At 34.8% G+C, this 26,629-nt stretch overlaps 1 protein-coding gene across 7 annotated transcripts in view; it reads left to right on the forward strand.

Annotated features, from left to right (window-relative positions):
• The window catches only part of LOC105431000 (protein turtle homolog B), a 276,488-nt gene that overhangs the window by 194,505 nt on the left and 55,354 nt on the right, over window positions 1-26,629 (forward strand). For all 7 annotated transcript variants that reach the window (XM_089078516.1, XM_089078518.1, XM_089078519.1 and 4 more), the window contains one exon: window positions 24,174-24,306. In XM_089078516.1, coding sequence (XP_088934642.1) covers window positions 24,174-24,306 — 133 coding nt within the window. The remainder of the gene's footprint in view (window positions 1-24,173; window positions 24,307-26,629) is intronic.

The following is a 26,629-nucleotide window of genomic DNA, read 5'->3' on the forward strand; positions in this document are numbered from 1 at the left end:
ACAATTATAATAAATGGCAACATACGGCCTCGACAATTTTATTCAAGAGAAATCAGATTTAAAAGTTTATTGAATAATTGATAATTTGTCATTAAAATATAGCTCCGTTATTTCATGATCTATTGTGTTCATTGTAAGATATCTCATCCGAAAAAATTTTAATGGCAGAGGTTCACCGATTACCTTCCAGTACATATTTCTAATATAGGATTCAATCGCCTTTGAATCGTGATTTAATAGAAATTTCCATGATGTAACCATTTTCATCGCTCTAAGGCCGAACTGCCTTCTTAAATTTATCTTCCCGCTTTTCCGCGAATACCAGATAGATTTATCCTTCCATATTTACCCTCCACTCATCTCATCGTCGCTTATCCCGCCAACGCTTGCATGTCCATCTTCATCGCCATTCCCACCGACAGGCGGGAACGATCGATTCGAGCAGTTCTTAATCCTTCGCGTGGATCTATAATACATCTCGCGAGAGGATCGTGCATCTTCCTTTTTCCCTTTCCGACGAGGCCGCGACATATTTGCACGAGTACGGCTGTCACGCGCCGAAATGTCGAGATTTATGCACGGATAGATACATATAGACTGGAAAGGAAAGAGGGGAGAGAGAGAGAGAGAGAGAGAGAGAGAGAGTAGGATAGAAAATATTCGAGATTTCTCCTATAGAACCTCATCCATAATGGGGCTCTCGTTTCCTTGCACTTTGATGATTGATGAGCCCTTGTTTACGCGCTCCAACTGATCTCCTAACCCTCTACCCTAACCCACCCCGTTCCGCATCTCCCTTCTTTGCCGACATTCGGTCGTTCTTACGGTTTCCTGCGTCTCATTCACCGAGGTGTCTACGGGGTGGTTTCTCATAAGAAGCTCATAAGAAAAATTACTATGCCAAATACGGCGATTTTACCTGAACTCCTGTGACGAATTAATTGTAATAGAATTAATTTTCCCGGTCACCGTCAAGGGATACAGAATGCGTAATTCATTTTCCGGTTAAATTATTTATTATAATTGTAAAGCTCTATTATGTCTCTCTGATACGTTAAGCGATGAAGTTATCGGTTAATTAATCGGCGTTTGATTCAATCTTCCTCAATTTTAATCGCGCTCTCATTAAGTAGGCTATGCGCGCAAAATCTATAGTGTTTAATTAAAAGATTTAATCAGCGCGTGGCCGCGCATGGTCGAAGAGAACAATATCCTACCAACAAGTCTAAATGATATTCAAAAATTATCGCATTCATCTAGGTGGAGTGGAAAATGGACGCCAAAATTTATTTCGTGTGAATTAATTTTATTTAGAGCGGTTGCACACACTTTTGCGTGATCAATATTAATTTCGAGTTGAAATTAAATTGTTTGGATTTTAATTAATCTCGTAATTAATCATATTAATTGTACAAGAATTTCATAATTTGTTTATCGCATTAAATACAAAATTGTTTATTAAAATTATCTTATTTTTGTAATAAATACGTGAATATAATTAACTTAATTGCTTTTGCAATCGAATAACATTTCGTGGCGTCTATATGATTTATTGCCAATATACAATTTATCTTCAATTTTAAGCTGATGTTACAACGCGAATACAGAATAGCCACGCAAATTTTGTTCGGCGATTATTTGCACTCATTTATATCGGTTTAGAGTTTTCGGTATCGTTTTCATTATCAATTACGTTATCGCGAACGGTTTCTCAGAAATGTCGACAATTAGCCACAATTTATCTCGCCTTATCTCGCGGGTTAAGTTCAGCTTAGAGTCAACGTCTCATCTCATAATCCCCGAAAATCTTTCAAGCTTTATTCGCGGTCACCCTGTAGATAGCCGCGTAGAAAAGACTCTCAGAGTCTTCCTCATTCCCCATCGTGGTCGTCCTTTTTCTCATCCCGTTCTTTGATTTTTTTCCATTCTCATCTCCTTCTTTCATTCTTTCTTAGCGAATAGCACTTTTCATCGGGCAACGAGCACAAGTGGATCTTAGGGACTCTTTTTCTCTTCCGACGCATTCTGCCCCTTCTTTTTCTCTCTCTTTCTCCCGTGTGTTTTTGCAATGTTCTCACTACTCCGAATGCATAATGAATTCTTGTTGGTTCCCCCTTTTTTTTTTTTTTTTATTTTTCTATAAGCCCCGTCTCGGTTCAAATGATGATCAATAATCGATGCCGCGGCTTATTTCGTTGCGGCCGCACTTAATTGCCACTCGCTGCTCCCTGCAATTGGAACCTACGCATCGGGTTCAGTTGCAAGGTTGTTGCACTTGTAATGATTCTTACGAAGCTCTGAGAAGCGCGCGTTAATTGCGGTCGTCGAGAGGCCGCAATTGTTTTCCTGCTCTTTGCTGCACCCGCTCTTTTCCGGCTATTATGGAATTTTTCATTCGAGGACCAATGTTCCGTACAAAAGAATTTTCGTGTCTTTGTCGAAAAAGAGCTCTTGGATGCAGCTTTTTTTGAATACTCTCAAGCGCAAATGTGAAATGATAATCAAATAGAAATATCAAAATTACACAAACGTAATTCGATAAATTCGGGTAATTAAATAACTTTTTTTTTAATGTCGATAGATTCTAAAAAATGCATTGGACTTTATAAACCAAAATTTTGTTACTTATTTAAAAAGTTACAAAAGCATAATAATTAACAAATAGCACAAAAACTGTATAATATCATACATAAAACTGAATATGAGACAACCAACTTTTCTATATTCCGAGAATTTGAGGAATTAAGAAATGAGATAGAATCTTTCGCGGGCAATCAAGTCGCGACGCCAACAGTGTCGAGTTTTCATTTACTTCCGAAAATGTGTGAAGAGCTAGCGTGTAACTTCGCAAAATGAAATGAATGCGAACAGATGCAAAGAGGAGGCAAAATTCGCGCGAAATTCAATTCATCAAAGTTGCGTGGAGCTGCTTGAAATGAAGCAATTGTGCTTCGAATAATTTTCTAGCCCATAAAGCGCCCGAACATCGATAATGATATATTTGTTTTATATTGATTTTATATATTTTCATTCTTGTTACGTCGTAAAAATATATTTCGCTTCGGTTTAGATTTCACCGAATAACTAAATCTTTTCGAGATTGTTTCACTTTCGCGAGCCGTGGTAGTTTCGACCGATCTTAATTTATAAGTAATCAAAAGTTCTGTTTTGTAGACACGGGCAAGGAACCCTCGGGGGACTCTTGTAAATTCACGTAAAATTGAACAAGGCATAACGCCCCTCTCAACGCCCGTGGTAATCCACTTACTCTTATCGCGGTGATTTTGTGAAAAGGACCGTGCTTGACACCCGGCTTGAAAAATTAATTATGCATTCCATCAAGTGGCGCGCACAGAAGGAAAGAACAAGTGGAGGACGAATACCTGGACCTTCTTCTTCTTTTCTTTCATACTCCCACGAGTAAAGTAACGGAAGAAAGAAAGAAAGAGAGCCAGAGAGAATCAAGTGGACAACTTCGACCACCACTTTCTAATTGCTCCAATTAAATTAGATGAGCTTCTACGTTACATCAGAAAAATTACAGTTGATTTTAACGTTCAAAAGCGGAGATTCGTAAACTTTATTTATTTACATTTGTTAAATTCTAAATAAGCTTGCATGTTTTAAATGCGATCTACGAAATGTTTTAAATATTTAAAGACGATACGTAAAATTCATTACCGAAAACCTAAGGAAGACATAATGAAATTATTCGGATAAATTTATCGATAATTTACCGTTACTTTACCGATGAATCTAATTTAGTAACAATTCTCCCCAATTTCTTTTTATATTTTTAACAGTTTACTTAATCTATATATAATAAAGATGCTATAAAAAAAATTATCCTATCATTTTCCATTTGCGTGATAGTCATTTTTTAAAGATGTAATATTTTATTCTCGTCAAATTTAAATATTCCGATTGCGTATTCCTTGTCTCGTTCTGGTTCTTTCGTTTCCTTTTCCAAATTAAATGCATCGCGATCAAGAATATCGTACCGCATGATTGAATCCGGTTGATAAGATTATTTCATTATTAGGAATGTACTTAACTTGCAGTCTCCTCAGGCTGCTTCAATGTCCTTAACTAAAAAAAGCAACGCTGATGCGAATGGAGTTTGATAAATTATCCACTGGGGATCCGACTTCCTTGGGAGTTTAATGAATTAAATATACTTTCTCGTCGTTATATCCGGTTAACTTATAATAAGTACGATCTAGCTGCCGGGATACGAAAATTCCGCGTCCGCGAGCAGAAGAAAAATTCGCAGATAATTATGAGAAACGTTTGCGCAACTTTGCAGGAGGAATAACGGCGAAGCGAGATGTCGGATAAAAAGTGAAGTTATCCTCTGTAATTCGCAAATCTACCGCATTACACCGAACGCTAATTACTGGAATATTTAGATTCAATTCTCTTTGAACTGATTACAAAGCTGAGCTAGGAATTAATTAATTATTATAATCACGGCGCTATGTTAATACTATGTTTTTATTTCGACGAATATATTGGTAACATTTGTCAATTTAATATTTAATATTATGATTTAAGAAACACGAAATAATATAAAGAAATTGTATTAAATTTGAGTGAATAAAAAAGTATGTATAGTAGTTATTTGATATTAATCTAGATATTAATTAATTTTTATAACCGCCGTTACTTGTTATAATCAATACATTAGGAAAATAAATTATATGATAATAAATGAGGATAATTAATAGAATTGCATTTTTGATTCTCTCTCGATTTACGCACTTATTTTCGCGTAACGAAACGAAGCTTCACAAAAATCTATCGATACCACAAAAGCATTTTCGCGCATTTATATATAATCAAGAGTGCGGTTACGTATCATTCTAAATAAAAGGCAAGTTCGATCGTGCACGGAACGTGTATAAGTTACAGTCGCATTATGGAGATCACGCTAACAAGTCTCGTCGGAATCGGCTTTGAAGCCACATTCATTCGTCTACTTTCGTCGGAAAGATACGCCTCAACGTTAATTTCCTTGCGTCTGCTCGCAATTGGTGCTCAATGATTTACTCAATTTTAAAATTATTTCTCTACAATTTGCTAACTAAATAAAGTGCGAATGCTTTTTATAACTTTTCGATCGTCAACGTCAGTCAATATATTTTATTCATCGAGATAAATCATACAATAGAAATGTTAAATTGAATATGGACGTCTCGCAAATGTTTCATTAGAATGAGACGTCGTTCTCTTATGAGCAAGATTGTCAGTTCAATTATACGACGACTATATTTTGAATCGTGTTAGTGGCAGCGATTTATCGTGAAACGAGCTCGATCGACTCGTTAATCCTCAAACAATGAGCTCGGACGGAAAGGGCAACGTTTCACACGGAGAGCCGATGAAAAATTCAGGGACCTCGCTGCGGCGGCAGCCAAGTTTAATTCCAAGATAATCGGCGCATGAAAATTTATAAATTTCATCGAGTTAGCCTCGGTGGTAAACAGGATAGTCGATGAAAAATTCAGGGTACTCGCTCACTTTTTTCCACGGACAGGCCGATTTTGATTTCGCGCAATTTCGGCAACTGCGTAAAAATTGATGTCCATTCGTGAAAAAGTTTGCTGGCGATCCTCGCCATAAATTTTCTTCACAGATACGTATACGACTATGGACCTTTACTTTAGAAATTTTTCACAACGAAGAGTGAGCATGCATTAGCTTTACCGTTTATGTTTTTAACTTCTTATATCCGCTGAGATATATCTCTAAATTGCACGAGTAATTTTTAAAATAAATTTTAACACCGTTTTTATGATTTATTATTATTTCTTTCCTTGCTCGGAATTAGCATGAAAGTTTTCGTTCCTTTTTATCCCGAGGAGGATAACGCTTGACTTTACGCTCTACGACGGACGTTCCGATTTAATCATCTATACGTATTTAAGACCGGGAAGAATTATTCTCGAGCGTCCTGCGGACATACGTTTCCGATTTTTCCCCGACGAGCGTGCTCCTGCTCATTCCGCGCGAATGCCGGCGACCATTCCAACGTCTCGCCCCCCCCCCCCCCCCGTTCAAGATTTTAATTCAATGCGCCGCGAACGCAATTTCCCGACTGCATCCAGACCAGACGTGGCGCCGGGACAATGCGACGCACTTGTTCGGAAGAGGACGTGCGCCGGTGCCTCGATACTCGTGTATTCCCTCCCGGCGCAACTTACTTACGAGTGCTCATACATATGTATCTCATCAACATGCATATAACATCCGAGTAATTAATGTATGACTCCCTGCATATATATATATATATATATATATATAGTTTTGCTACCACCGCGCGCTCCCTCCCTATCCCCCGCCGCGCTTTCTACACCTTCTCTCGTGCAACACCCTCTTTGTCGCCGTGCCGAGAGGCGCGGAATCTCCCCCCCACGATTGTCCCATCTCGTCGTTTCTCCTCTTTGTTGGCGACACTGCTGGTTTTGTTAATAACAGCGATAGCAGTCGTTCGAAATTTTTATGCGCCCACGCGCGCCATTTCTGCGCTGACTGGCTGGCTACCGATAAATCGCACCGCGAACAATGTTGTCAGTTACATATTGTAACAACAGCTGAATGCGACGCGCAGTTACTGGACTCGATCGGGATACATACAGCTGTAGAAAAAAAAGCGCCCGTGAAAAAATGTAGTAAATTTCAAAGTTTTGTCAGCTAAACCTCTGAATAATACTCACGTTGTGGTTTTGCGGTGCCGTAAACTTGTAATCTCTTTCCCACTGGATAAACTCGAATTATGAAAATCTATGTAAATTATTCTTTCGTCTCTTCAAATTCATTGTTACGATTACTTTTCGTTTTACACGGACGATTTAATAATAGAAAAGTTATATTTTTCATTTTACGCCGGAATGGAAATTTTATTTTTATATTTAATGTTTGTAATTGTAGGATACACTTAATGTCGAATATTATAAATTTGCATCGCGCGAGTTCGCGCGAAGTCTTCGTCGAAAAAGGACATCAAGTTTAGATTTATCATACGGAATCATAGAAGAAATGGCTGGGAATGGTATTTGAAGCTTCTGATGTACCCTGTATAAATATCTCATTTGTTCGACACAGCTATTATACTCAAAACTTACAAAAGGATCGCCCATTCACCCATAAATTAAATAGCAACGATAACTCACGAACGACCGGCGTGTCGACCGACACGCATCACGACCGACCGACTAAAACACACATATCGGCTAAATCGACGAAGGGTAGAATCCCCGTGAGCGAATCGATCGAGGGAAAGATCGCGATCTACGTTTCTCCGAACACAATCGTCCTATCGATCGATTCCGCCGTTACGCGTTGGTAAACAAACAAACGACCGGGCTCCGAAGGAAGCACTCGAGATTCCGCCCTTGGAGGATCAATTCCGGTGGTGGCGAGGATCTCTCCTCAATTTATCGCGGGAACCCATCTAGCCCTCATCGGCCATAACCGAGCCTCCGTTTCCGCCGCCACGGAGGGATCGCATCCGGCGGCGGTATTGCCAGGACGTCTTTCTCTCCACCCTTCTCACCCCCGCGTCTCGCCTATTCTCCCTCCTTCTTTCTTCCCTTCTCGTCTCGCGCTGAGACGATGAATTCCGCCCTAGCCTCCTTGAACCGCCGCGGTAGCATATCTACTCGCTTTAATTGGGATCAGGCTTCCCAAGCGCTCGGCGCGAGACAGATGAAAGAAGGAGAGCGAGGTGAGCGCGAACGGAGTCGGAGGGTTGTGAGTGCTCACGAGGAACAACTCGCCGCTCCTCTCTCTCTCTCTCCCCCCCCCCTATTCCGCCGCTCTCCGTTTTGTCTCCCTCTTCCACTCCGCTTGCTCCTTTCTCTCTCTCCATTTCATTCGCATCTCCGAAACGCGAGAGCGTATATAGTTCTTCTCCTCTCCTCTCCTCTCCTCTCCTCTCCTCTCCTCTCCTCTCCTCTCCTCTCCTCTCCTCTCCTCTCCTCTCCTCTCCTCTCCTCTCCTCTCCTCTCGTGCGTTTCTCGCTCCCGAGGCGTTTCCACGCGGATCCTCGTTAACACTGCGGGCTCCTCTTTTCATGTTGGAGTTCGAATGCTTTTCGAGGATACAACAACTGGTTTGGCCTGTCTCGCGCGCTTTGATGCCGCGTCTCTTTCTGTCTCGCCTCGCGCTCGCTTCCTCCCGGTCTTTCTTGCAATAACGCGCGCTTCCGCGACTTCGGTCCGCATCCATTGCTGCAACTTTGTATTTCAAACTGCTACTCTCGTCGCGACTGAACGAGCTTGTGTGTCTTTTCGTTTCATTTGTTCTTCTCTTGTTTAAACTGAATATTCTATTTAAGCTCCTCACCCTAATAGTTTTCTCAATATTGTACGAGTATATAAGGCGATAACTCTGTCGCCCAAATTTGAAAAAAGAAAAAAATTTATGAAAAAAAATTGAAAATTATATATTATTTAATGGAAATAAAGATAAATAAAGAAGGAAATAAAGATTGAACATTAATTTATCAATATGATTCTGTTTTTCTTCTGCTCTTTCTTATGAGAAATCAGTTATCCCATCTATTTTTTGCTTGGATCACACATTGATTACAATTATTACGAGAAAAGTGACCATAAATCAAAGTTAATTTATAATGCTATATTATATGTCGAACTTTCAATGTGATTCTTATTGATTTCTACATTTCTTTATTTTTTATTTTTATTAACGAATTTTTTTTTGCATGTTTTAAATTATTATCAGCGTTTGTCGTCATTGTCATTACAACTACTGGACATTGATTTCATTTTTTAACTCTTTATTTATTAAATTGTTATTTTATGGGTTTATATGGGCTGAAGAAGGCTTTGAGGAAGCTTTAAAATCGAAATGTTTCCATAAATATCAAACTTGTAATTTTTTTTGTATGGTATATTGCTATTAATTTAACATCCTGTGTACTCGTTTGATATTTCTTTGATCTTTCTTTTTCTTGATTTATTATTTACATTCCGGAAACATGTGTAAAATAAATTGCAACACGTATGAAACGTGTTTAAAGTGTAGAAAGAAACAAAATTTACCGCGAATTTGTTAACGTTCTGTCCATTATTGACCGAGCCTTGAAGTAGATTATGCAAACTTGGCGCAAACTCAAAAACGCGAAACGAGGAAACGAACAAATCGAGCGACCACAAATTAAGAGCACCAATTGCGATGCCGTTCAGGAGCGTTAAACTGAACAAAAAGATCTGCGCAGCGGATTCCATAGGGGCCGTAAACATACACCGTAAGTGTGATTTTGCTCCCCTCGCTGTAAAACATGCACGTGGCTGCCTCACAAAAAAGAAGCCCACATAATTGTTGGACGAGGTACCCATTCCTTCGCGTATTGAATAACGGGCCCGATGCACGAACCCGACCACTGCCATTGTAAGGGTCCAGTTGGATTCAAAACGTTCGAGATCTCCAAGCTGTGCGTTCCATAAAATATCATTATTAATAATATACATTATAATCTATTACATAATCTGTATATATCTCTTTTTTCCGAGTAGTCAGATAATTTGTATCATTATATATTTATGATCAATAGAGAAAAATTATTTTTTCTAAAAAATTTTCTGAAAAATATAATTTTAGATTACATGCCGTTTAATATTTAAAAATATATATTATATTACAAAAAAATTTTTACATATTGTTTTGTAAAAATAATAATTTGTTTCTAACAGATAAGATAATTTATTCTAACAGATAATTTATTTCTAACAGATACAGCAATAGATTAAAAAACACTTCCAGTATTTGTTATTTTTTGTTCTATTATTTGAATACTTTATTATTTATTATTACTATTATTATTATAACAAATCAAGAGAAAAAGAGACAGAGACAGAGATATTTAATTCGACTTTTAATATTTTTTAAAAGATAAATCAATGCATTATACCTTATTACCTATTATTTACACCTTATGTAATGAAATTCCATATAAAATTTTAGGAGATTCTATGTTCTTTCTCACAACTTCTCGATCATGGTACCAGCATCGTTCTCAGATTTCGCGGGATCTGCTTTTCGTACTGATTACTTTCTCATATTACTTTAAATAAAAACCGCGAACGATCTGCGTCAATTCCGATATATAAATCTTTCAGTAACGGATCTCATGTTGAAATACATTTTTAAAGTGCTCTCTTTACGGTAAATGATTTGAAATATCCGATCTCAAAAATATTTGGTATCCTACAATTTTTTTTTAGCTTTACGTATTGTAAAAACGTCAGCATTTTTAAACAAAAAAAAAATTTAATAACACAAAAGGCGAGATATCGATCTCGTTCTCTTCAAAATTCTCTGCAAAATTGGATTACAAGGATTTGCAGGACCGCAACGACACTCCGACCGGAAGACACGAAATGCTACGCGGTATAAACTTGCTCGCGTTAAATTCATAATCTACGTAGATTTATATGCGGCGACGCAAAATCTCGTTTCGTAAGGGGCTCCGGAATATCTTGAACCGACCCTGTTAGGTAACGCCGTTTATCTAGTCGCCGATGTCGTCGTCGCGCTGAAATACACAAGACATTCCCGGATTACCCCCGAGCGATGGGGTGGCGCGTTGTCTCTTTTACGAGGATAATATTTCAGTAGGACGTCAGTCGTCTTTCTGTTTCGCGCGCGCGTTTTCGCACGAGAGAGAAGCAGTTATGCGACATTCACACACGTGTGAGCTATGAGAGAGATTTCTGGAGCCTCTATCCTCCTATTCCCTGCCCCCCTACCTCCGATCTAGTAATCGTAGGAGAGACACACGATGAGACTGACTCAACATTTCGGCGGGAGTAACTGTTTTATCGTGACGACGAAATCTTGTAATCTCACCGCTAAGTCAAGATTAAATCTGTACATAGGGTAAGGGTCTGTAAGAAGGATGTATATAATAGTAAATGAAGTTACTTGATCGCATGCGTAATTAACGGATCATATATCATACGGTATACGGGCTTGCCGTCAAAATTAGTTCGAGAGAATTGATTTTTACGCACACACAAACACACGTGATAAATTACGTAAGATATCGCTAATTATGTATAGCGTGGAAATTCGTTACGATTTATTTTCTATTAATTTTATTATAACTCATGTTCAATAGGGAGGAAATGAAATGTGGTGGAACTGGGAAGGCAAGTCATATCGGATATCGGTTTATTGCCGTGAAAAGTGATGCAGCTATTAAAATTCATTATTGGTAATGTAGAAAGAAGTTACAAACAATTGGCGGAGTCATAAATGCCTCATATATGATCATATGATTATTCATTATTTATTGGTTATTGTAATGTATATTGTTTTCTCTTTTATTTATCCCGCAAACGGTCTGTCGCGAAGGTCTATCGCGGAAATGCTCTCTTCTTTGAAACAAGAAGAGTTAAAATTCATTGTTTCATCAGTCTGTAATATTCTATGATATATTTACAATTAATTTTACGTAATGAAGTCTCTCTTTCTCTTCAATTTATTTTTCTTTTATTAAAATGAAATCTATATCCTGCGCAATAATAATTTCATAAAAACAGATGTCAATAAATATAACATCGATTACAACTTGTAGCTTGTTTAAAAAGGCAAAATCATCGACTGTGGATATTATAAACACTAATTGTAATAATATTGTTGTAAAAATATATCTGCGATATTGGAGGTGAACATGCAAAGGTTATTTTTAAAATCTGTATGTAAGAAGAAAATACCGTTCGTATAATTAATTATTCATTATCGCATTGAATCATTATGTATTATCTTTTCTTAAGGATATATTTTTATAATTTTTCACATCTATTTTTATAATTTTTATATTTACAATGAAAAAATTATAAAAACTTACAGATTATTTTAAATCGCATTTGAAAATAATACAAAAACATTTAGTGGCGATTTAGAACGTGGATCAAAAACTATTTAAATAAATAAGTAAATATGTGTTCTAATAAAAATGTAATTAGGAAATAATGACGAAAATTTTTTTATATAAGTATTTTAAACATTCCAGATTATTTTTGTAAAGTTTTTCATTGTGCGATGCAGAGAATAATTGTTGCTAAAATTTAATCTTATTTGTAGCAACATTCATTTATATTCTTATTAAAAATTTAATTTTTATTTACAGAACAATTAATCTCTGTATAAAATTTTACATAAATCATATGAAATATAGTTAAATTGAATAGTTAAATTGAATAGTTAAAGTACTTACATTAAAAAAAAATTGAAATTTTTGTCATTATTTCTTAATTACATTTCTATTAAAGTATATTTTTATATTTAAATAATTTTTCTAGATTGCCACAATTTTTTTTTATCATGTTTTTTTATCATGTGTAAATTAGAATAATCCATTTTTTTTTTCAAAATTGTTTCATTGTAAATAAAAACAGACATATTTTTAAAGCGCTTTTACAAAATAGTTTGCACATTACTTTTCAGTCATTAGTTTCTTCGAACTTCGCATCAAAAAAGATACAAAAGACAGCTATAATAATGCCAATGAATAATCTTCAGTTTTCTTTTTTCAAAATTTCTTCATTATAAATAAAAGTATTGTAATATATTCTTAAAGCACTTTTGCAAAAGAATTTGCATGCTATTTTTCATTTGGCTATTAGTTTCTTCAAACTTTACATCAAAAAAGGTATCAAAAAAGTATCAAAAAAACAGTCGTTATAATGCGAACGAATAATCTTCAGTTGTCTTCTACGGTGCGCGACATTACCGCTGATAGAGACTGCAGCCAGATTAAAAGCCCTTCGCCAGAGCCTCTCCAGAAGCAGCCTTGATATTAATTAGGACCGAGTCGTGCGTGGTATCCTGATAAGAGAGGATCCTCGTTTGCATTAATTATGTACACACGTGCCTCTAACAAAATATAATAGATACTTCTTCCAGGCTCGACATGAGAGTTCGAAGCCTGGAAGTAATAATCATTTACTTCAATTAACCCCTTTAATTTGCAAATTTTAATTACTTTAACTTCTCTGCTATCGAGGAAACTAATTAAATTACACCGAAGTAATTTTTACGTCGTATTTCGAGTTTATCTTTTTAGAACTGTCAGCTACGATTGTATACATTACTTTTCAACTTATTTTCTATCAACCTTAACGGTATTTCTTTCAGTTGCTGTCTTTCGCCACGTAGTAAGCTTTTCTATAAAATTTATTATATATATATATATATATATATATGTTCATGATAGAAACTTTAATTTTATATCAAGATGTAATCAGGATTTTCGTTAAAATTCAAATATTGTAATAAAGATAACATCCGGTTGAATTTGAAAAGATATAAAGCTATAATTTGATGCAAAATTTTATCTATTTTATTATATTTTCTAAGGCATTCTGTATTTCTGAATTTAATCATTTAATTCTAAAAACTACACGGAAAGAATAATTTGCTTGACAAATCTTAAAAAAAATTTGGCCAGATGCAGATTCGAAAATAATTTTGTTGGATCCTCAAAATTATTATGTAAGACGTACAAATTGAATAATAGAAAATAAAAAAATTTGTACAGTATTGTTATCATGTTTAAACGTCCCTATATAATAATTTTGATGGTCGACAAAATTAATTTCAGATCCGGCTAAATTTTTAAATTTATTAACGAAATTGTTCTCTTCGCGCAAAGAGAATGCGAGCATGATTTCATTATTTTTCGAGACGTCAACGTACGAGAATACGAAGATATGCGAAGGAGATGCATTCGATGCATCAATACGTCAATCGAGGAGAGGGTAACAAAAACTGTTTCGATCGCGGATATTTCATTCTTTACTTGCCGACGAAATTCATGCCGGCGAATCGCTCCGAGTGAAAGGGATCTCGCGTATCGCGTGAAGCTGATGTCTTAAAGTACCACGCGTGCGCGCGGCTTCCGTAAATACGAATTCATCTCTCCTCGTGCCTTCGAGTTTCTACCTATCTCTCGACGACACTGTCTGTTTCTCCGGTTGCATCTGGAGGATCCGACAGTGACTGAGGGCGTACGCGCACTCACGCATGAACGCACGCGCATACGTTCTCACGCATGCACGCATACGTATACACGCCTCGCATGTTTATACGCGTCTATAATAATCAACGCGTAGGTTTCGGCAGATCACATATAGGGAGCAGCACGGAGAAGGGTGACATATTCACGTCATTGCGTTATCCGCTATCAGTGACTCTCGATATACAATACGCTTCCTGAAACCGGCTTAACCCTTTCGACAGTGCAGGTGTTCGCGAGGTTCTCTTAGATGACACGTATATCACTTGCTATATTCTATTATTATAGCTTGTGAATTCCGTCACGTCCAAAATGAGACTGCGAATCACAATTTTATTCAATTATCTGAGATAATATATACAAGTAACGTATCATTTTATATTATCACATCATCTTCTGTTACTTTTAAAAGTATTTAAATTGTATAATGGTTATAATTTCAATTACACACGTATTATAATTTTAATTACGAGATATATACCTTATGAAGGTATATAGGATGTTTAAAAAATCAATCGCTTGGCAGGCGATTGAGAATTGAAAAACAAGAGAAAAAAATTTGATGTAAAGATAGATATGGAAATGCGTTATGTTCAAGTTTGTTATTTTTAAGTTGAAATTTCAAATTGCTTTATTTTCGAATTTTTTTGTCAAAATTGGAAATTAACACAATTAAAGTTAAATAAAAGTTGTAGCTTGCTTTAGCACTATATGGGATGCACTGTGAAGACACAGTCCGCATCTTTTGACAGAAATCAGGACCTCACAGTTGTGCATCCCAAATAGTGCTAAGGTAGTCCGTACCTTTTTTTTATTTTAATTATTAATTATGTTATGAAACTCATAAAGATTATTTATTTCAATTTTAACCAAAAAAATACGAAAGGAAAACAACGTTTCAAATTCCAACGTAAAAATGGCGATAATTCAAAAACAGTGCATTTTCGGATCTTCTGTTGTATATCAACTTTCTTTCTTGTTTTTTAATCCCCATTTATTTGTTTTTTTAATCCCCATTTTTCCAAGTCATGATCGACTTCAATTTATAATATCCTGTATATTTCTAAAAAGATTCGATATCGAGCGTTATTTTCGAAATTATTCACATTCATCGATCAATAATGCAATGCGACGCGGAAATTGATGCAAGTTGATCTCAAAAGGAAACAATGCAATCTGATATTCTAGTGATATATCAATATGGATTTACCGTAAATCTTCCCGGTCATTTCGTGTAATCTTATCGCAGATTTCACATCTGTAACCTCGCATTACGCGGGTTATTCCGTAATTAGGAAGTACGAGAGAGGAAGAGACAAACTCGATATTAGAACGAAGTGGTGAAAGAATTCTAGATTGCAGAAAAGGAGAAGAAAATCCGGCGTTAAGTGGATAATGAAGTCACTGGGTGACTCCCCTCTCACAGGGTGCAATGCACATTGCATTAGCAAACGGACACACCAACGGACGGGGATAACGACGCGACGGTGAATGCCACCGGTTAATACATATGGCACGCTGCTGCATCGCCCGAAGAAACTTTTGAAGGGGGGCTGCAGAAACGGGAAGTTAAATCCGACGACCTTTTTTATTTTCATTTTTTTTTTTTTTTTTTCATTTTCCCGACACACCATATGCACGCGCCTGAAAAGGAGGCTGTCGGAACAATCGGACGCGAGAGACAATGAGACTATTTTGCGAGAGATGAAACGAAAAAACGGATGGGGACGGAGAAGTGCCCGGTCGTATCAGCAGTTACCCCTTTACTCTCTTTAGCTCGCCGCAGTCCGAGTTGCGAGATGCGTCGCGTTGTAATTGAAGTGCATATCGAGTTGTGTAACGGCACGCCCTGCGTCCTTTTCAGCGCGCTAGGCGAAGCGGTAAATGAAAAACGACGGAATCCGCGATAAAAGAATAGCTGATATCGCGAGTGCCCCAGTAATAGTTGTACGCGGACAAAAGAAACTCATCTTGGAGGAATCCAGAGGAATCTTGAATGTTTATTATCGTAACGGGAAAATTCAGTGCCTCTCTCTTTTTATCCTTTATACATCAATCTACGGCGGATCTCAGAGAATCCTCGCTCCTAAGCTCAGAACGAACTCATTATTCTACTGCCAATCTCGAGCAATTTTTAACCCATCGACATGTGTGTGATCCGTGAACGTTTCACTTTCACGGAAAATCTTCTCCGCGCGTTCGTCGAAGCGTTGGAGAAACGTTAGAGATGGCATCCCGTATTCGGGAATGAAAATTTCTATGTTTAACAGAACTCGGTAGAAATTCGGAACACGCATTATATTTTCGGTCAAACATCGCCCGCGGCGATGTTAAACTTGCTTCACCACGACACGCTAAACCATCGAGTGCACTCGGTATTTCCATCTACGCGTCTATCTACACGCGTACCTGCAACACACTCTTCACCAAATATATGTTCCTTCCCCTCGCCGAAAACACCGTGGCTCTAATAACACGCAAGCGAAAGCGTTCTATTATTGCGACGGGAATAACCGCGGGAAAATATTTTGCCGCCGCGATGGCGATAATTAACGTCCGGTTTTTTCTTTGAAATTATACGACCACGATACACACTCTTTTTTTTTTTTTTACTTTTTTTTTTACGAACACGTTCCGGATCGGCCGGCGGATTTCATGAAAAGCAGGGATTAAATTCAACCAGACTTTATAACGGGACTCGAGAGCTCGAACGTATGTATGTATGAAGAGAACGGAAAAGAAAGACATCCGGCAAAATTCACTTAGCGTCGCGGGAAAGCTAAATGAAAACGGTTGTTTGTGGCATGGTAAAAGCTTCTGTGCGAAAGTTGCACGGGCACATCATCGCGTCGCGTTTCCCCTATTCGAAGAATGAAACATTCCTACTCGCCGAATGTGTAGAAGAGGACTGTACTGCAATTTGAAATTGGTGTATCGCGAAAAATTCGCAACGAGGCAGAACATTTTTGTAAATAAGAGATATTAATTTTGCGGTTCTTATTTTCTGATATTGTATATTTTTTGATATTGTTTGAAATACACACACACATATATATATATATATATATATATATATATATATATATATATATATACGATCATTGTAAAAAATATAAATAAAAAAACACAATATCAAAAAATATACAATATCAGAAAATAAGAAGTATATATATATATATATATATATACATATATATATATATATATATATATATATGTATATTTATCATGTGTTGTTTTATATTGCATTTACGCTATATCAAATTGTATTAAATATTAAAGTAGTTATATTATATTTAAAATATCACTTTTATTTTAAATCTAAAAATTTTAAATAAATTTATTATTTAACAACTATAAAGTTTGAACTATAAAGTTTTTAAAAGTAAAATTTGATATCTAAATAGCAACTATACTATAATAGAAAATATTAGTAACACAATGGCGTGCATTAAATACGTTTCTTATATTTAGTTGGTTTTTATTTTAAGCTATTTCAATTTTTAACATTTAATAACATATTCGTATCCATTGTTCCAATATTTTTTATACTATGGATATAGTTCCAATTTTTCTCAACAATTTTGCAGAGTACAAAAAAATATTTGAGAAAATTACGTTATTTTTTTTTTTAACGCATAAAGATTAGTATACGTTATTCATTCTATATGATCCCGGTGATCAATGTTCACAAAGAGAAACGTAAACAAATAAAAGACGCGAAGCTACGACATGCATATCGACATTTTCATTAATGTTCCACAGCGGTTTTATATTTGCGTGTCGCTTTTCTCATTTTAAACCGGAATTAAATCGCATTTTACTGGTCGACGAGTCGGAAGGAAATACACAAACATAAGACATAAAGCGAAGAGATAGTCAGATCAAACGGGCAAACGGAAAAAAAAGCTGCCAATTATGTATTCAAATGTGACCGCATCCTGCTATCGGAGCCTGCTATGGAAAAAAGAATAAAAATTCAATGAAAAAAGTATCTCCGGCGTCGGAAACGTCGCAGGCGCGCCACAGCCACAGCCGCAGCCCGCAGCATCGATTTTATTAATACAGCCGTCCTCAAAATTGATCGGTCAAATTCCATCTTCCGGCTTGATTACAGTTACCATTATCGATACCGCGCGACCGCAACCGTATACTTTTGCGGGATTACATTTAAAATGGAGATCGCGATTCTGCGAGCTTGAAATAGCATTTGCAATAAATAGCCGCCCCCGCCGCGTGTCGTTGCCTCAAAATGTTATCCGGGATATCACATTTCAAAAATAAAACTTTGAAAAACAACAATACAACACGAAAGACAGAAAGACAGTTGGCTTGGCACGCTGACTGAATATTTTAAAGGCAAGCAAGGATAATTTATTAGTTTTTAATTTCGTATATAGAAACTTGTCAAGTTATTTTTCTCTCTCGAGTGGGAGACGGAATTTATTTGTTTTTAAAACTCGTAAAATTTATATTATACGCCACACATTTATTTTAATATGTATACATCATTTGGATTACAATTGTTACACATCAAAACCTAATAAAAATAAGAGGATAAATTTATCGGAGTTTTTCTTTCGTGCTAAAACATAATATATAGTAAACAGGGTAATTTAATGCAAAATTAGGAAAAAAAAAAAGGAATGCAAGCGTGACCCGAATGCAACGCGCATTAGCAGTCGCACGGTATGACACTCATTTTATACTCATTCCGATATGTGCGTTTAATGCGTTCTCCATGTTCGATAAATAAAATTCAAAAACAGAAAGGGTGGTAACATTTAGCGCTGAATATGAAACGAAAACACGGATATTAAACTGCGGCGCGTACAATTTTAGAAGGAAACTCTGCCATTGCCGTAATATATTCGAACACGTGATTATATTCACCAAATGAGATTCGCGCGCGTGAGCGCCAATTATCGCAGCGATTTCGTTTGCGTCATATCGGTCACCAATTACGGAAGCTCCAAATAGATTCGCGTGCACTCGGTTTTACGAGCGTACGATAAAACGCGTAAATTCGCTGGCCGCGCGACGATGATCCGGTAAATTTGTCGTTGACGGCATAAAACAAGGGACGAAATTAATTGATCGTACATTAATTATAACCAGATGCCATGGTCACTATTCAAAAGGTATTGAGCACCCGCTCTGCTGAACATTCGGATCATTAAGCATTTCCGGCAGAATTGCAGCGATAATCCGTGCTCAAAAGAACGACGAATGTTTTTTGAATTCAATTTATTAAAAAAAAATTTAAATCACGAAAGATTCATGTGTACATCTTAGAAAGTCAAAGAATCGTTTAATCGAAGTATATAAGATAGCAATATAATTTTTATCTATATTGTTCTTATTTTGTTTACATCTTACGTGAGACAACTATTTTTTTCAAGATTTATAAAGAGATTTGTATACAGAGAAGAGTTGCTGAATGCGTTTCAATATTTTACATTTTTACTTAATGTAAACAACATTTAGTGACAGAAATATAAAGTAAATGAGAAATAAGTAAGACGAAAATGTAACAAATTCCATTTCGTTTTGTGCATGTTATCAGCATTTTAAAAAAATCAGAATTTTCACATAAATTTTTGATCAATTTGTACAACTAATAATAACGCAGTTATGTAATTTTGTTTTGTTTTTTGTTTTGAATTATTATATTTTTATGATAGAAAGTTATTGTACAATATTATACAATATGTTCATTGTATATACATATTTACAATTATTGTTTAAAATAAATCGATATTTTTATAAACTCTATCAACTTTTCGAAATCATACTATCACAAATTTTACTACAATAAATGATGTTAATGTAAGACTAATAAGTGATAATAGTGGAATTAAAAATTGATATGAATAAATATATCAATTACAAAAATAAACCAGTTTTATTTCGACATCTTTTCATTATTGTTACTTATTAAGTATTGAATATTTGATTTTTATTGATAAATTATTAATAAAAAGCTATTAGTTAATTATTCTTTATTATTTTTATTTTTAATTATTTTCATTCATAAATTTGAAGATAATACGATTTAAAAACTCTACAAGTATGCTTTAGATGATCGTTTCTTAAATGATATTTTTTACAGCATATTGCGAAAAAGCTTATAACAAATTATTTTGTTATTATTGAAAGGTTTAATATGTAATAATTATATACGCTTAAAACATCAAGCTATAATTTCAAGCTTTGATTTGCTTTGATTTGATTCAAGACATCAAATGCAGTATCAAATGCAAAATATAATAAAAAATAACTTAAGCAGTACGCATTTGGTAACTCTCCCTTACATATGTTTCATTATACTTAGCGTTTCGTTTGAAGATGATTACCTATAGTACCATCGGTTATACTGAAGTTCACAACGTTTAGAGTGATAATTTTTATTATTTTCGCGCCCTCTAACGATTGTAGGTGGTACCCTTTTCAACTTCATATCGTTTTTGTTGTGCGAGGGGCTCGCAGCGTTTTTCAAGAGTGATCCAGAAAAAACTTATTAGTACAGTTATCTTATCTGATAAAGATGGGGAACGAGAAAAAGAAAAAAAGATCCAGGTCCGATGCAAAGGAAAGATCTAAAAGAAGAGAAAGCGATGTAAAGCTAAAGAAAATACAGGAACAGTTAGATAATCTATCGTTGCTCAATTTATACAAATGAAAAATAATAATTCTGATAGTAAGTACACACGAGTTTACTTAGTCCCATACGAACAATCTAGACAGGCTATTAATTCTATATAAATACTGTTAGGCCAAGGATATAACCTATATGGCATGGGCTCGTATAAAGATGAACAGTTCCATACGAACAAGTTCACATAAAGCAATAAGTTTTAGTAAAAAATTTAGCCTGTCAAAGCGATAGCTCACATGGCAAAACTTGAATAAAAATGAACAGTTCCATACAAACACATTCATATAAAGCAATAAGCTTTAATAAAAAATTTAGCTTGTCAAAGCGATAGCCCACACGGCAAAAGCTTGAATAAAAATAAACAGTTCCATACGAACGTTCATATAAAGCAATAACCTAAGCTTTGTGGCACAAAGACCATTACATTAATACAGTCTTTTTTATATTTATTTTTATTATTTATAAGCAAAAAATTTGGATAAAGAGAATCAAGCGGTAACAAATAATGAACACACAGTGACTGAAACGTCGTTAAATGCAGAAGATAAATCGAATTCAGATAGTATTAATCAAGCAGATCTGGGAAAAAACAAGGATCTTGATATTTTGATCTTTGATGAAAACCTTTGATGAAGACCTTTTGAATCTGTTAGAGGAAGCTCCTAGCACTTCTTCACAAACATTAATGCAATTGCATCCAGAAATCAAACCTAGGTGGAAGAAGTAGATGATAGAAGGATTACTGAAAGATCAAAAAGATCCTTTTAAAGAAGTATCCTAGAGAAGGAGATCCATGTTCAGAACCGCCAAAAGTAAATTTAGAAGTGGTTCCAGCAATGACGGAAATAGCGATTAAGCGAGATCAACATTTTATTGAAACGCAAAAATGCGTAGGTTCAGCAATAAAGTCTCTAGGAGCTGCGCTATCTATGCTTTTGGATAATCCGGAAGAAGGAATTGATCAATTAATGTTATTAACCTATGGGATACTGGAAAACTGTTAACAAATGTATATTGTCAGCAATCATTAGCGAGGAAATCTTATCACATCTTTAATGGATAAGGCTGTAAAGCCGATATTAGATGTGGCGAAATCGAATCAATGGTTTTATGAAGAAAAATTTGCAAAAAAAATTATTTATTACAACAGTTAGTCCATATGCACCGGAGAGTGTGCAGACAATTGGTCATTGGATAAAGTCTCTATTAAGAAAAGCGGGAGTGGATGTGAAAGAATTTAGTACTTATAGCGCAAGACATGCAGATGTCAGCGGCTTTTACAAAAGGTGTCGACATAAATACTATAAGGAAAACAGCAGGATGGTGAAAACTCTCAAACATTCGCGAGGTTTTATAACAGACCAATACAGCGTCTAATAATACTTTTGCTCGTGCAATTTTTTTCTAGTTTTCTAGATGAATAACTTTATATGTATGAAATGTTATAAAATGGATTATAATTAGATATTAAAAATGTATGAGTTCTAAAAATAAATATCGAGAGTTGTAAAGACTCTAAATATTTACAAATAATCATCTTCGAACAAAACGCTAAGTATAATTTAGCGATCAAACGAGTCCATCAGGGGCGGATGAAGTTCGATCGTAATTATACAACGCGTTTCATTCGAAGATGATCTTAACCCACCCAAGAAACATTCTTTTTTCTTCCCCTACCTGGAATCAAAAACAACTCTCTAAACAATATGAAGTTGAAAAGGGTACTATCTACAGTCGTTAGAGGGCGCGAAATAATAAAAATTATCACTCTAAACGTTGTAAACTTCAACATAACCGATGGTACTACAGATAATCATCCTCGAACGAAACGTATTGTATAATTACGATCGAACTTCATCCGCCCCTGGCGGACTCGTTTGATCGCTAAATAAAACACCAAAATTTATAATATTATACATATTGTATAATCATACGATAATGAGCTGATAATTGAAATAGAATATCACGAGATACTTTACAATTTATCGAAAGCAAATCTGTACCGCTATACCGAGTGGGGCATCTATATTCTGCTTGAATTTAATTATTGATTAAAATTATACATTCAGATCACATCTTGATCCAACTTTGCTGTTAAAATATCATGATTAATTGGTACAATTACATTTGATTAATGATCTTAATTATATTATCTTCCTCAGCCCTCGAACGCGCTCGGCGTTTCCGTAGAAATTATTGTTCCATTGTCATTGTAATCGACGCTATTATACAACGGAAGTTACACAGACTTTTGTTCAACGACCAGCATGATTGCCAATGTTATGATTACTAAATGGAAACACATTGACCATCAAATCTTCATTTTCTAATCATATTTTAAATATAGCAAGCACTGTAATGTTAATTACAGTAAGAAATTACTTAAAGCGCATAATTTTAGACATAGGATTATCACAAATCACTACAATTTTCGCAATTTATAATATTTCTTTTTATTTGGATTTAAAAAAAATCGTGTCACAATCTAAATAGTTTTATATAAATTTGTTTAAATTTATATAACATAAATAATCATATAATATTTCTACAAAATCTCGTAACGTAATTTATCTTTTAGTTCTTAAAAAATTGTTGCAAATAATATGTATATTTTGTCTTATTAATGAAATTTAATGAAACAATAACAAGAAAATTTTTCGTCATAAATAGATGTATATTTAAACAAAACGTAAAAGTACAAAATATTTATTTTTTCTGTTCTTTTGAAAATTTTTTAAATCTAAATTGTGTCAGAGAATATTTTAGACAAAACTGTATTTAAAGTTTTTAATACGCATGTTTACAATAACAGTCTAAAAATTTATCGTAATTTCTACACGCCATTCAAATATCCAAAAAATATTTGGATAAGAAGCAAACATAATTTTTTATTATCCCAATAATCCCTACGTTATAAATATGAAATAATTTTTATCAAAAAAGATTTTAGTATAACAAAGTTTTGTAATTTTTACTGCGAAGAAAGAATTCTTTAGCTTGTAAACCTCAAAGGGACATTTTGTCTTTTTTAAATCGTTTATCAGCCAAACAAGGAGATATGTCTGTCATATTTTCACGTACTCTATAGATATATGCCGATTTGGAGTGAAAAGAGATGTTCACTCCCGAGATGCTCCCTTGTGAATCGTGAGCAGAGAGTACAGTCTGGAAAAATATCGGGGATACGTTTCGAGAAGATCCGCGGCTTAGAAGGAAATCGCGCACGAGTGATCTCGTGAACTCGAAGACGCGACATCGCCGTCGTCGTTGTCGTCGTCCTCGTCGTCGTCGTCGTCGTCGTCGTCGTCGTTGCGGATTAAATCTCGCCGTGCAGGAGTGAAATCACCGGGCGCGAATCAAGCCATTAATACGGGGCAGATTAGTCGCGCTCTGTAGCTCGCGTGTATTCCGACCACGTTTTTCCGGTTATATGATCTTGGCCTGACTCTCGACTCGACTTTGTCATTACAGTGACAATGACAGATGCGGAAGCAGTGGCAGGCGGAATTGCTCAGCTACCATGCGACGTGAAACCGCCGCTCCCGGGGGACAAGCTGCACCTAGTTATTTGGTATAAGGAGGAGGCAGATGCACCGATATACAGGTAAATTCTTCTTCTTCTTCTTCTTCTTCTTCTTCTTCTTCTTCTTCTTCTTCTTCTTCCCTATCTCTACCTTCCTGTCCTGTCTTTCTCTCTCGCACCTTATGTTGATCGCGTGCAATATCATTCCCGCTTTTCGAATACAAAACCGCGAAGCCGCGTGCTCATTATTATTGCAACAACGTTTGACGCTGGAAGTTATTCGCAGATTTCGTATTTTGATATCTAACTCCGCTTGGAATTAGCATAAAGATTTAAGTTTCTTTATTTTAACTACTTTTGTTGCACTGGTTATTTCCAAAGTCTAATAGTTGCATGAATTAAACTAAATTTAAAAAATTTACTATTAAATCTTTTAAATTTACTAAAGTTTTAAAGTTATGTTTTCAAGAAAAATAAAATAAAATCAAATATACGCGCCCTATGTTGTATAAGAAAAGATCTTTTGTACAAAACTTGATATAAAAAAAATTGTCAAAAAAATTTATAAAGCGGAAAAATCTAATATAATTATTATATATATTTTTGTGTGTATTATATTATATTATGATTATACATCGTGTATCCCATTTTGAATTCTCAATTGTATAAATGCGGTGTTAAGATCAAATTCTAACATACGATACTTAATACAACCCAAGTGCGAGTTTGACGCACTTGGGTTGCATTAAGATTATTCTAATCAAGACATCTTTGAATGTTTTACAATATTTGTAAACGACAATGTTTTAAAAAATTACAAATTATTATATTTCATTAGATATAATAGATAAAAATTATTAAAACATAATAATGAAAGAATTATGAAATGAGTAATATAAATTTTATTTAAATTACCATAACTTTGTGATGTCAATATTTTTTTCTAGGAAAAGTAAATTTAAACAATATTATTTTTTACATTTTCGAAGACACCGTACATGAAATACATGTACTTGGTGCCATTTTTTGCCTTTTTTATGTAAACAAATAATTTTATACGAGTATATGTATATACACACACACACATACACACACACACACACACACACACACACACACACACACACTATATATATATATATATGGAAGACAAATTATACGACATAGGAATGTGAGATGCGTTACGACACATTTAGAATAATAATTGTGAATAACAAAGTTGTGCGTTTTTCTTTATTTATCAACAAATAAATATAACTGTAGCATATAATTTTACTTATAATATTATTCTTCCATGGCACCAAATTTGCTTATTTATATAATAAACAACTAGAAACGGAATTATCAAATGATTTTCTGGAAATTTATTTCTGATTTACAAAACTAAATATATACTATTCTTAAACTTGTAAATGTAAATGTATGTTATATAAATATTATGTGTATATATATGTATATATATATATATATATATAAAGAAATATATATATATATTTAATATATATTTTTTATAATAATAATATGATATAATTTATTTAATAAAACGTTTAAACGCTTTTTCAATTGCAAAGTTATACGACGAAGAAATTCTATAACAACATAATTTAATGTGTGTTCGAAAATCGCATAAATAATATTTCTAGCAAGATAAGTGCAACAGTAATTATTTTGAAACGAGATTTATCAATTTCTTGAGACAGAACCCTGATTATGCGCGGGATATACTCGAGTCAGCTGAGAAAACGAACTTCTTCCGTTTGTTCCGCGTTGGACTTAATTCGCGCAAATGGAAATGCCTCTCAAACAGAAAGACAGGCATAATTTACATTCCACGCCGCGAAAGTGACATATCAGAGAACTGCAGGAAAATCGCTCGATGTTCTAGTTAGGACCCTTCGACATTCATTAAATCAAAGTGAATTGCATCTGAGGGATATGTTAATTGACTGGCTATTAATATGGTCGTCGATCAACTGACCAAGGTAAACGATCCTGGCAAAATGATCATTGTTAATGATATCGCTATCGAGATATGTTTACAGTTACTCTAATTAGATTCGATACATGTTCCACTCACGCGGCACACGTGTTTCACGCAAGGAAAATTTTAAGCTGATACGATGTTATGGCAACCACTCTGCGATTATTGCATTTGTAACGTATGTTGTTGTTATTTTCATCATTATTTTATTTTGTAAATGTAAATAGTACCTTTCAATTGCAATAATTCGACATTGTTTTAAATCATTTAATATGCACGTGAAATTTATTTCTGTATTTGTATAAAAATATTTCCGTTGTATAATATTTTTATTAAATTTTGCATATCAGCTCTCTGCAGCGATTTATGGTTTGAATTTTGACGTTTTTTTTGACGTAATTTTTAAGAAGCCTGAAACTCTCT

This window comes from Pogonomyrmex barbatus, unplaced genomic scaffold (genome assembly GCF_055798465.1).
Source record: "Pogonomyrmex barbatus isolate J1 unplaced genomic scaffold, ASM5579846v1 scaffold23, whole genome shotgun sequence".
Classification (NCBI taxonomy): Eukaryota; Metazoa; Arthropoda; class Insecta; order Hymenoptera; family Formicidae; genus Pogonomyrmex; species Pogonomyrmex barbatus.